The sequence below is a fragment of the Halichoeres trimaculatus genome, unplaced genomic scaffold, assembly GCF_033239565.1.
Source record: "Halichoeres trimaculatus isolate MK-OKI-2021-1 unplaced genomic scaffold, fHalTri1.1 fHalTri1_scaffold_22, whole genome shotgun sequence".
NCBI lineage: Eukaryota > Metazoa > Chordata > Actinopteri > Labriformes > Labridae > Halichoeres > Halichoeres trimaculatus.
The window spans coordinates 16,083,768-16,096,838 of record NW_027437200.1 but is presented as its reverse complement, the minus strand read 5'-3'; the positions used below and the strand labels follow the sequence as shown (position 1 = coordinate 16,096,838).

The 13,071-nt window shown below is 41.8% G+C and overlaps 1 protein-coding gene across 1 annotated transcript; it reads right to left on the bottom strand.

Annotated features, from left to right (window-relative positions):
• Positions 1 to 6,321: 6,321 nt before the first annotated feature.
• LOC141784502 (uncharacterized) lies at positions 6,322 to 10,244 on the bottom strand. The gene has a single exon (XM_074662341.1). The coding sequence runs from the start codon at positions 9,982 to 9,984 to the stop codon at positions 6,322 to 6,324; it is 3,663 nt and encodes a 1,220-aa protein (XP_074518442.1). The 5' UTR covers positions 9,985 to 10,244.
• Between the last annotated feature and the right edge of the window lie 2,827 nt (positions 10,245 to 13,071).

Genomic DNA, 13,071 nt, shown 5'->3' with positions numbered 1-13,071 from the left:
CCGGGCTGGATTTTAAAGTGCACACTTGTTGGCTTTACTTACTGTGTAACTACCCACTACTTTACCTGTAACTACTGGTCAACAACTGGAACCGGGCTGGATTTTTAAGTGCACACTTGTTGGCTTTACTTACTGTGTAACTACCCACTACTTTACCTGTAACTACTGATCAACAACTGGAACCGGGCTGGATTTTTAAGTGCACACTTGTTGGCTTTACTTACTGTGTAACTACCCACTACTTTACCTGTAACTACTGGTCAACAACTGGAACCGGGCTGGATTTTAAAGTGCACACTTGTTGGCTTTACTTACTGTGTAACTACCCACTACTTTACCTGTAACTACTGGTCAACAACTGGAACCGGGCTGGATTTTTAAGTGCACACTTGTTGGCTTTACTTACTGTGTAACTACCCACTACTTTACCTGTAACTACTGATCAACAACTGGAACCGGGCTGGATTTTAAAGTGCACACTTGTTGGCTTTACTTACTGTGTAACTACCCACTACTTTACTGTAACTACTGGTCAACAACTGGAACCGGGCTGGATTTTAAAGTGCACACTTGTTGGCTTTACTTACTGTGTAACTACCCACTACTTTACCTGTAACTACTGGTCAACAACTGGAACCGGGCTGGATTTTTAAGTGCACACTTGTTGGCTTTACTTACTGTGTAACTACCCACTACTTTACCTGTAACTACTGGTCAACAACTGGAACCGGGCTGGATTTTAAAGTGCACACTTGTTGGCTTTACTTACTGTGTAACTACCCACTACTTTACTGTAACTACTGGTCAACAACTGGAACCGGGCTGGATTATAAAGTGCACACATGTTGGCTTTACTTACTGTGTAACTACCCACTACTTTACTGTAACTACTAGTCAACAACTGGAACCGGGCTGGATTATAAAGTGCACACTTGTTGGCTTTACTTACTGTGTAACTACCCACTACTTTACTGTAACTACTAGTCAACAACTGGAACCGGGCTGGATTATAAAGTGCACACATGTTGGCTTTACTTACTGTGTAATTACCCACTACTTTACTGTAACTACTGGTCAACAACTGGAACCGGGCTGGATTTTAAAGTGCACACTTGTTGGCTTTACTTACTGTGTAACTACCCACTACTTTACCTGTAACTACTGGTCAACAACTGGAACCGGGCTGGATTTTAAAGTGCACACTTGTTCGCTGTACTTAATGTTTAACTACCCTCTACTAGTGTGCATTTTATAATCTAGTCCAGTTCCAGGTGTTGACCAGTAGTTACAGGTAAAGTGCTGGGTTGTTGCAGTGGAACTGTTGAAGCTACTGACATCTGTGTTTCTATGATGAATAATGCTTGGACACTTTATCCACACAGATACTCCGGTCAGAGAGTAAAGGCAGATACACAGTTCACAGTTCGGTCTTTTATGTATCCTTTTAGAAACAGCATTACACCAACGGCCGGATAGATGGAGATTGAATGAACGAAGAGGATGAATAATGTGTGTGACATCAACGTCCAACAGCCACTTATCAGTAGTGCATCTCAACAGGGCTGGCAGTGTATGGTATCTGAAACAATAAATAACAGAAGGTGAATCAAAGACAGTGTCTACCAGACGTTAATGATGCGCCCACTAGCTATTTAGCATTAGCAGTGCAACGTAAGGGAAACAAGAGCCAAAATTCCTGCCACATAAACAAACAAACTAAATGTTCATTCCCCTCTCAACACTCCTTGAAGATAACTTGTAAGCTATTAAAGTACTTACTTCCTCAAGAATGCATCACTGATAACTTATAAGATGTTTTGAAGATGCTTTTAAACAATCGCGGAATCTCCGTTCGGGATATACAACTTTGAGGACCCCAAGCTGCCCGCATACAGGCATGAACGTAAATACGCAAAATCCTAAGGACCCCGGTCTGCCCTCTAAGTTGCCTGAATAAAATTATATACAAAATGCTTACAACACATCAACGAAGAACAGAGGCAATTTATAACAGAAAATACTGGATAGTTAGCCAGTAAGCAAAGACAAGTGTGATCTTAATGGATCAGTAACTTAAAAGGAGAATTACAATGTGGGGTCTCTGTGTGTATAAAAAATAAAGATATTTTATACGTCTGAATATCATTATTATGTGAAACCCATACTCATCAATACATTACAGCTTTTAACTTTATCATTGGTCTACATAATCTTTATCCATGCTGATTCTTAAGAGGAAGTGATACATCAAGGTTTGCATAGTTAGAGCATATGTCCAGGAAAATTACATTGTTTTGATAAGTTCATGGTAAGACACGGGAAACTACACTGTAAGACTCCGGGACTTACACTGTAAGACGCGAGCATAACTACCCGATAGGTACCGCAAAATGTCAAGGTACATGTGTGAGAGTTACCCCTACAGTTGAGGAAACTACACTGTAAGAGACGGGAAACTACACTGTAAGACGCGGGCTGTAATCTAAAGTGCTACCAAACATTCTATCTCCATATCATGCTTCATCACCTTTTTTCTCTGTATTATTAGTCTTTTTCCAAATATCATGTACTTTTTTTTGTTTGTTTACATGTAAGGATAATTTACTAACACTGAACCACTGTGTCAAAGCATCCAATTCTTCAGAAAAAGTTAGTGTCATCAGCAAACAAAGTAAAAATTTAATAATTTTGACACATTACAAACATCATTTATGTACAATATGAACAATTTAGGACCCAGCGTTGATCCTTGTGGAAAAGGTAACAAAGCCTGAAAAAGTAACTTTAAAACAGGATGGAGCTGCTATCACTTCAGGACCTCTTCCTACAGACATCCTTCCTGTGTTTTCTCATCAAGCATTGTAAGTAGGGAGTTTGATAGCTGGTAGTTTCTGAACATTGCTTGTCAAAAAGTAGACATAATGAGCAGGTAATAAAAATATTTATTCAAACACATCAAATGTCATACAATGTTGCCCTTATGTACCCCTGAGAGTTCCTGTACATTGTTCACCTCTTTCAAAGTAGACTGACAGGCATGTGACAAACATGATAGTGACAGAATACAAAGGCAACAACGCTGTGCCCTCAACGAAGGGAGCAGAGAATCTAATTTTAGCATTGACCCACCCTGTCTGACTGATATTCACTGATAGTGACATTCTTTTATGCCCAGAGTGATTGCTGGGTCAGGACATGGCCAAACTCTAAACCACCCTGGTATATACATACAGTATGTCAGTTACAAGGCATTATCTTTACAAACACTTCCTTCTTTTGGAACTGGTACCAAAACCATAAAAACATAGCAGGAAAATCCAAGTATTTCAGTCTGATCATTACAATGTTTTTCAAAGTAGAGCAGAAATTTTCACTCTTATTTTTGCTTTTTAACTCTAAAAGTGATAAAGTGATAATGTACATTAAAATGACAAATGTATACCGAATGCATCGTTAACAACAAAAATCGTACTTAAAATTTTGAAAAAACGATACTTGGGAAAGATATTCAACTACCCAGTAAAGGTGAAAGACACAGCCAATGTTATGTACAGAAATTCTATTTGTGCTGAACAAAAATTACACCTCAATGTCTAAACCAGTAAATAAACAAAGACTTGGCTTGACAAAACCAAAAAGAAGGATAACAAAAAATATTAAAACACAATCACAATCATGTGTTAGGCTTGTCATCAGTGGATTTTCTTTAAAAGGGCATGAGGATAGTTTGATATGGGCATTTAAATAAGGAATGGGGGATTGGGTTTGTGAGTAGACCAACAACCACTTACGCATGGAGAGAAACTGACAGCAGTCTTTTAGTGGCTGTCTTACCTTGAAATTCCTTGTTTCAACCACCTGTGTCATGATGAGTGACATGTCTATTTGCAGAGGCAAACTGTCCTCATCACAGCTTCACTTTACCGGCTAATGCACGTCATTGGTGAACAGCAGGGTTAAGTAAGGGGAAAAGGGTGCAATAGTTACATCATTCTGTTAAACAGCTGTTGACAACCCAAGGTGGAAAGTGTGTGTGTTTCTGTTGAAGTTGCCACGAATCTATGAGTCCAGATGCAGACAACAGCACAATACACTAGATGCAGTTAAAGGGTGTATTGTTATAACTGGTGGTAGTGATGGCGTTGGAGGCTGGGGTCCAGGGAATGAAACTTGGATTAGGCAAGGGTGGAGGCACCGCAGGAAACATGACCAGGTAGAGAAGGCAGAGGCCGGAGTCAAGACTGTCAGGGCTAGAGGAAAATCGAAATGAGACGTAAAGAAACTTCAAACCTGCATTTTTTTAAGTATCTCATATTAAGACATTAAGCTTAATTCAAGAAGCTCAAGACAAAATTTTTCTAACCACTTGGCAGAATGAATGTTATACATAAGGGGCAATAAAGGTCTCATTCCTGCCCTTCGATATCTTGTAAAAGACAGTTTCTGGACGTGTCAGGTGAATGTGACTCATCAGTCAATATGCTGTGCCCTAGTCAATAGATTGCATACATCAGGGGTGGCCAACCTGCCGCTCGCGAGCCACATTTGGCACTTTGCCTTCCGGTGTGCGGCTCTTCGATCCATTCATAAAAATATATAAATATATCTTTTTGAGAAGTGGTGCAACAACAATTCTAAAATATTGATATACTGATGCCAACGTTGGGAACAGGATTGGTCAATACTTGGGTGATGAGCTTGATGCTTAAGTTTCAGTTTCTCTTCTCTACATGTGCTCCTCACAATCACTCATAGATAGATAGATAGATGGATGGATGGAACTTGGTCTCTTCTACAATAGAAACAGAAATTTGTCTTTGACACGACTCAACAAAAAACAATAAATCTCGCTTTGAAAATTGGAAATGTATTGATTTTCATTTTATGTCCATTCGTTTATGTATGAGGGGAAGTGTGTTTGTAAGACCACGCGTGTGATGTGGCTCTTTGTAGTACAACAGTAATTTTTGTGGCTCTTGGTCTCTTACTGGTGGTCCACCCCTGGCATACATGTTGCAGATAGCTTTGATGATATTGTGAGCTCCTATCAATACACTGGATCATTGGGTGTGAGGACATTTCAAGTTTAGGGCCCAGTGGGTCCAAAGATGATTGAAAGTCAGCAGATTGATGCCTCAAAAGATCTGGTTTTGATCTGAAATCATTTTCAATGAATAGGGAGCATGTCTATGTTACCACAACTCTATGTTCCCGCACTTCTAAAGCTGCGTTTCCACCTAGCAGTCCCATTCGGTTCAGTACCGTTTGGCATGGTTTGGTACAGTTAAGCCTGATCCTGTTTGTCAACAAAACTTTGCCCTCTCATGGTAAGCGGCATGTAAGCCGGATGCTGAAAGCCGCAGCTGTTAAACAATAGTGTGATGGCGTAGCAGCGCGACACAGTGTACCCCGCTAATAAATCCAACGAAGAAGAAAACTGCAACACAGTAAAAAAAGAGCACAGATGAAAGACTTGCAGCATTTCGTCTTCTCTGTGGCATGTAGCTCTTTGATACAAAGTGCAACCAAGCTTCGTTTCAGAGAAGTCTGTGAGCCACCAGGAGAAATACAGCCACCGTCGGGGTAAGTGACAATTCTTTCGACCAATCAATGGTCTGCAGTGTTGTAGCTCCACCTTCTGAGAGCAGATCAGTTCAGTCTGGCACCCATATGAAAGGGTCCCAAAAAGTAGGCCGGCTCGTCTCAGTTATTTGGGGATCTGTCCTGGGATAAGTCAGTGGAAACGGCGTGAAATGCGCACCATACCAAGACATACCAAACCGGACTGCTTGGTGGAAACGGGGCTTAAGATCTTGTTCTAAAATCTTTTCCAAAATCTTGTTTGCCTGACTTAAGGAAATGAAAACAAGCGCTCGGTATCTGTAAACTCTACTTCAGTTGAAACCCTTTTTAGATCAGCATTTATTATTTTTTCTTGGACTTTTCATGGATGATTGTGGTTGTGATCATTTCTCGACTGTGGTAACATAGGGCCCAATTGTCCATGGCAAAATAAACAAAGTGCTTAGAAATTTGGGAACATTGGGCAGTGGCAACTTAGGGCTGACCCCAATGAATCAGTGCAGATAATACCAATATTGGCCAATTTCATGGAAAGAAATACAGAACTTGAACCACCTTGGCACTACGTTAATGCCCCAGTGTAATGGATAACACAAGACTAATAACCACACCCAGTCTCTGTTTGAGTAAGTTCAACTGAAAGACAGGAAGTAACACAGGTTTGAGTCAGTCTTAAAGCTTGTTAAACTAGTCATCTAATGGAACAGATATATCCTATGATGCCAGGCTAATGCTTAGCTAAGTTGTACTCACCTCACTTGCGTTCTCTTTCTCTGGTTGCTCCGCATGATTGCCATCAGAGATAGGGAAAGTTGTCCGGTTTACAACTGGATAATCAAAGATGAGGGGCCTTACAGCAGCAGTTTTTGGACTATATTGGATAAAAACTATTTTTCCTTCAAGCAGGGAAACAGCAGTAGTGTCTAACTGGTGCTCTGTGATGTTTCCTTTGGGGGGATTTGTTGTTGAACTGTGGCTAGAAAGAACAGTAACAGGCTGGATGGAACTCATATGTGTCACATTGTCTTTCATTCCTGTCACAGGTTGAGAGACTGCAGGTGATGTGGTTTTGGAGACAGAACTGGATGGAACAGTTCCAAGAGCAACAGTTGGCATGTTCGTCAGCTTTTCTGTTAGAGGGCTCTTCGCTTTTTCAGCTACTGTTGTAGAGTCCTGGCTTTGAGTAGAGCCCCTGACAGATACAGATGTCGAGGTTTTGTCCATTTTAATCGTCCTGTTGGTTCGTGTCGATGGACTGGTTGACATTTTGGTAAATATTGATGACTGTCCAACAGCTTTTCCAGTTATTGTTGGAGCAGTTGTAGGTACTGGCAGAACTTTAGTTGTTGGGCCAGTTTTGCTTGTTGATGAAGATGCAGTTACAGTTCCTGTCACTAATGGAGAAGCTGTGATTGTGTGAGCGACTGTAGTTGTTGAAGCCGCAGTTTTTGGGACAGTTGTTGCTGAAGCCACTGTGGTTGCGGCAAGATCACCCTGAGTTGATAAAGCAACTGGTAAAGTTGTCTGAGAAAGTGTAGCCGTCAGGGGAGCTGTCGTTGAAATTTTGGGGGCAACTGTTGGAAGAGTACCTATGGTTGGTAAAGTAGATGGTGAAGCTGTTTGGTCATCTGTTGCTGTGAGAGTACCTATGGTTGTTGGAGTAGAAGTAGATGTAGTTGGTGCTACTGTTTGATCAGCTGTTGCAGTTGTTGCAGTGCTCTTGGCTGTTTGAGGGGCTTGGGTCGGGGTAGCAGGTATTGTTTCTGGAGGTGCTGCTGTTGGTGCAGTCAGCGTTTTTGTAGCAGCTGGAAAAGTTGTTGGAACTAAAGTAGACGTTAGTGTAGCTGGAGTACTTTCAGCTGCCTTTGCTGTTGTTGAAACTACTGGCAGTACTGTAGTTATTGAAGCAAGAAGGGTTGTTGGAGTTGTTTGAGCAGATTTATGTGAAGGGGTGTCCATCATTGTCGGAGAACCAGTTATTTTTTGTCCAGCAATAGTTGTTGAAGCAACTGTGGTGAGAGTATGGGAACCAATAGTTGTTTGGGCAACTGGGTTTAAAACTGCAGTTGTAGTTGTTGAAGTAGCTGTAGCTTTTTGAGCAGTTGTTGCTGTGAGAGTACCTTTTGTTGGAGCAACTGTTGTTTTTTGAGCAACTGTTGTAGTTCTTTGAGTATTTATTGTTGTTAGATCAGCTGTAGTTGTTGGTTCTCTTGTTGTTCTTGAAACTGCGGCAATTGTTGGTGTTACTGATGTTGTGAGTTTGACCAAAGTCACTGAGGCAGCTGGTAAAGTTTCTTGAGTTACTGTTGTGAGAGCAACTTTAGTCATTGGCGTAGCCGTAGTTGTGAAATCTGGCTTTGCTGTTGTTGAGGCAGCTGCCTTTTCTTTCGTACATGCAGTTGGTGCAGTTGTAGATATTGGTGAAGTTGTTGTGGTTGGTGGATGTAGGGAACTTGTATGAGCAACATTTGTTGTGAGAGCACCTTCAGTTGTTCGAGTTGGTGTCGTTGGAGAAGCTGAAGACATTGGTGGTTCTGTATTTGATTGAACAAAATGGGTTACTGGATTTGTAGTTGTTTGAATATCCTTGGCTAATGGAGAACCTGTGGTTTTCAGTGCAGCTGTAGTTGTTGGAGCAGATGTGGTTGCAGGGGTGGCAGTAATTGTCAGAGAACCTGAGATTGCTGGAGCTGGTGTAGTCGTAGGGGTAGCAGAAGCTGTCACAGCAGCCTTTGCTGTTTGAGTAATTGTCGTTGTTGGAGCAAGTGTTGCCATAATGATACCTTTAGTCATGTGAGAAGCAGCTGTAGTTGGCGCACCTGTGACTTTGTGAGCAGCTGAAGTTTTTGAGGCAGCTGTAGTTTCCGGGTCAGATGTTGTCTTTAGAGCTGATGTTGTAACGGTACCAAATGTTTTAGAAGCAGATGAGAAAGTAGCAGTTGAAGCTAATGTTGATGGTACGGCTCTTGTAGGACCACCAGTTGTATTTCTGTTGGCTATGATTTTCAGTGAAGGTGTATTTGTGGAAATAGCGATAGCCATTGGTGCAGTTGTAGAAATTGAAGTACCCCTGGTTTTTGGAGCAGCTTTAGTTGGAGTACCTGCCATTGGTTTGGCTGAAGGTGTCTGAAATTTTGTTGTTGTTGGAGTACCCATATCTGTTTTTACAGGCTTACTGGTCGATGTAGAAGGGTTTGGAGCAGCTGTTGTCTTTGAAGGCGCTGATGGTGCAAGGGAACCCATTGTGGATAAAGCAGCAGGTGAAGTAGTTTGAGCAGATGAAACTTGTGACACAGGTGAATTCGTAGAACCAGCCGTAGCTGTTGGGGCACCTGTTATTGAAACAATTGTTTGTAGAGCCGCTGGTGTTGTTGTGGGAGTTGCCATTGTTGTTTTGAAAGCTGCCTTTGATGTTGTTGGAGCAGGTTTTGCTATTGAAGCTCTTGTGGGTTTTGAGAACAATGGAGAATGTAGGGTTGTTGGTTTCACCGTTGTTTGAGCAGCTGTGTCTGTGTGAGTATCAGTAATTATTGAAGCGCCTGAAGTTTCCGGTGCAGCTACAGCTGTTGAATCAGCTGTGTTTGTTAGAAAACCAGAACTAACGATGGTTGGCACATTTGGAGCAGATGTCGTCTTTTGAGAAAATACTGTGTTTATCTGAGTAAAACTTCCTGGGGATACAGCAGTTGTTGTTGGTGCAGTCAAAGATTTTGGTGCAGCTGTTGTAGGAGTTCCCATAGTTGTTGGAACTGGTGCAGTTGCTGGTCCAGCTGTGCTAATAGAAGCGGCTGTAGTTGTTGCAGCAGTCATTTGTTGGGGTTCAGCTGTTGTTGTTTTTGTACTTGCAGTTGGTGTTGCAGCCGTTGCTCTTAAAACACCTATTGTTCCTGATTCTGCTATTGTTGGAGCAGTTGCAGTTGTTGGAACAGCTGTAGATGTTACTCGACCTTTGGGACTCTGTTCTGTGACTGATGTTGACTTTCGCAATGCAACTGTAGCTGTGATTTTGTTGGTTTGAACTGCTGCTGTAGTTTGGCTCATGGATAGTGCATTCTTTGGCTTGCTCATTGATTCAGATGGAGAAGGTTTACCGGTGTTTGTTTCCTTCGTTGTGGGCATTACAATTTGCATTGGTGTTTCTGTTTTGGTCGACAATGTTTTGGGCCTTGTTGATGTCGAAACTGGAGTGCGTGTTCCTGAGTGAGACCTTGTGAAAGTAGAGGTTGGGCTTCTTCTTGTTGCTTCCACTGTGATTGCAGATCCTGGTGTATTCATTAATAAAGCAGTTGAACCTGATGTAGCAGATGCTGTACTCAGAAGTGGAGCTGATTGCTCGGGGACGGTCGTATCTGCTGTTCCTAAGGATGCTGTAACTTGTGTTGGTTTTACAGTGTCTTCCATTGCCTGTGTGGTTGTTTCACCCTCGTTTGTTGTTGAAAACAGGTCTAGACTCTGTACAGATGATATTGCACCTTGTTCTGTTGTTGAAATTGGCTTTGTTGTGGTTTCAGTGGTTAACTTGGGCTCTAAAGTCAATGATCTTTTCTGTGTTTGTTTCAGGAATTTTGTACTAAAAAGTGTTGTTCTCCGTGTTTTTTGAGTGCTTTTAAGTTTGGAGTGCTTAGTGGATGCCTTCAAGAGAGATGCAGTTTCTGTTGTTGTTGATACAGTGCTTTGTTTTGTTCTTGTTTCATCAGTAGATTCTGAAGTTACAAATGGTGAAAGATGAGTTGTACTAGGACCAATGGTTTCAGTGTCTGGATTCTGCCCTTGTGTGACATTTCTACTACTTCCATGAGGCCGTGCATGTTGTGAAACTGATTGGCTGTTTGTTGCTAAGGGAAACAGTGTCCTCCGTTCCTGGGAACTTGTTTGTCTTGTTTTTTCCATATTAGAGGTGAGTAAAGCATGTAGCCTGGATGTACTTGTTGCTTCCTTTGCAGTCGTAGTCACCTCAGCCACATCTTGAGTTGGCATTCTCAGGGAACTTGCTTCAGATGAACCCCCAGGCACTGAAGAGTTTGAGTTTAAAGCTGTACTGTGAGAACCATTGAGGGGAAAATGTGCCTCTTCTAGCTTTGTTGCTTCAGGGACCGTGAGTTCAGGTGTGCTTTCTGGCAAAGCATTAACTTTTAAAGTATGAAGCATCTTGATTGGTGCACTTTTATCTATGATGTTGAAAGCCTTGGGTGTGGTTGCAGAAATGTTTGTGTGTGGATTTGCAGTGTGTGTAGTTTCCGTTTTTGTTGATGTGGGAGTTGCAAGCACTGATTCTAAAACAGATACAACTGTTTTCATCTTATCAGATGAATTTGGTGAGGGTGAACTTAATTCCTGAGTTGTTAGTTTTTGACTTGGCTGAGCTTTGGTTGAGGTTGCAGTGACTCCACTTTCTTCTGGCTCTACAGCACCCACGGTTTCCTCTTTACCCCTGGAGGTAGATGTTGAAATGCCAGTTGAAGAGAAAAAATTTGGCGTCATGGTGGGTCTTGTTGGTGTTCTCCATGTTGTTGATGTAGGCATACGTTGCTGAATCTTTGATAAGTTACTGATCTCTGGGACTGCTGCCATCAAGGTTTTTGCTGGAACCTTGGTAGAAGCTTTGACCCTGAAGTGAAGTAGGCAGACAGCTATACAAGGGTGAAAAAAAAACAAAACAGTTTTGGCTAGTTATTCTTGTAGAGCATGTTCTACTCCACAAAAAAGACCAAACTTTGTGACCAATTGCTAGGAATTCACAAGGGCTTCCCCTGGGCAAAGCAGAATTGGTCTTGAGGCTACCAAGCGGCTCACCAGACACACTGGTTTTACTGTACCCGTACAAAATAAGTGCATAAAAAGCATCATTCAATTTTAATCTCTTTTAGTTGTTAGGAGATGGGTAAAGCCAATGATGATGCAGAGCTAACTTACAAGTACAACCATAGTTGGAATAAGTGACAGATAAAAGTTTTTACAATTTAAGACATAATCCTCACTTCCCACAAAGCGAGCTTGCTTTAACCCCTGTTCCCTTCATGAAAAGTGTCACAGAAACATCAATTTTTGTCCCTTTCCAGATAAATTAACCCCCAGATTTTTCTGATACAAATAAATCAGGTGAATGACACATAAAGTGAGTGGATCATTGAACGAACACAGAGTTGGTGTCATTTTTCCAAACAAGAACTTAAAACTTCTCACGTCTTTACGTGTAACTGACTTGCGTAGATAATTCTACCCACATTTGGTGTGAACATAATAATTCATGGCTTATCAAAACAAACTGACTTACTTCAGGTACAGGCAGCACAGCAGCATTTATGCCAAGCTTAGTTAAGTCTTTGTGTGCCATGGACGGGATATGTATGGTAGGGATCCACCATGATTATGAGACAACTCTCCTCTTTTAAAGACCAATATTCAGAAAAAGACCCTAATAAATAGAATTTACTTTGTGAAAACAACCTATCTTATTGAAATCCTGACCAGATCAATAGAATATTAATTAGAGACTGCTTTCTTTCTTGACCATAAAATAATGATCATGGTAATGAGCATGCTTTCATTATGTTTCTCAATAACAAACTCAAACACTATTACTGTCAATCTCTTGGTAACGGCTGCTTCGAGGACCACAATAAACTTTTCTTACCCCTAAATTCCACGCGCAGTGCAGCGCAGCGTCAAGCCCTTGTGGAGCACTTAGCTTCCATTGTAATCTATAAGGCGCGAGAAATACGCTTCAGGTCTATTTTCTGCACGGCCGCTTCCAAACCTCGTAAGTTCACTTTAAGAAAGCACTAGACAGGAAGTCACTGTGTGAAGAACCCGGTAGATTCCAAATAAAACACAATGCACGAACTCTTGAACGTAAATTCCCCCCATATTTTTAAATATGTCACATCTGGAGTCGCATGCATCAGGTAGACAGTCGGTCAGAGGGTCCCGGATGCAACACGATGGCATGGATGAAGAGAAGCTGATCTTGGAAGTGGAGAAGTTCAACATTCTGTATGATCCCAAACATCCTTTTTATAAGGATACAGGCAGAAAGGACAAGGTGTGGACTGACATATCAAAAGACACGGGAGTGGATGGTGATCGCGTGATATGGCTATTCACACGAGACGAGAGCCTGTGATTCTCTGAGGACCAGCGGGAGTGAGCGGCGCAGCGCGCTGCTTCCAGTGAGGTTTGACAATCGGAGCAAGACCACGGCGCTCTGCTGCGCTGTGTGGCGTATGCAGAGGAATTTAGGGGTTACAGTTTGTCTTTTTTAGACTGTGCCATTTTAGGGCATTGCACTTCGTAACCCTATATTTTTCAGCTATCTGACAGTTGTTTGAAGTCTCTACTGTATTTTCCACCACTATCTTATGATTAACATCATAACTTCGCCTCAATGGTCTGGTAACTTACCAGACTGACTGCAGCCACAGTGAGGCTGGAGCCCTCAACCCTAGACCATTATTAGCATGTGTCAATGTTTAACCCTCGTTAAAGGAC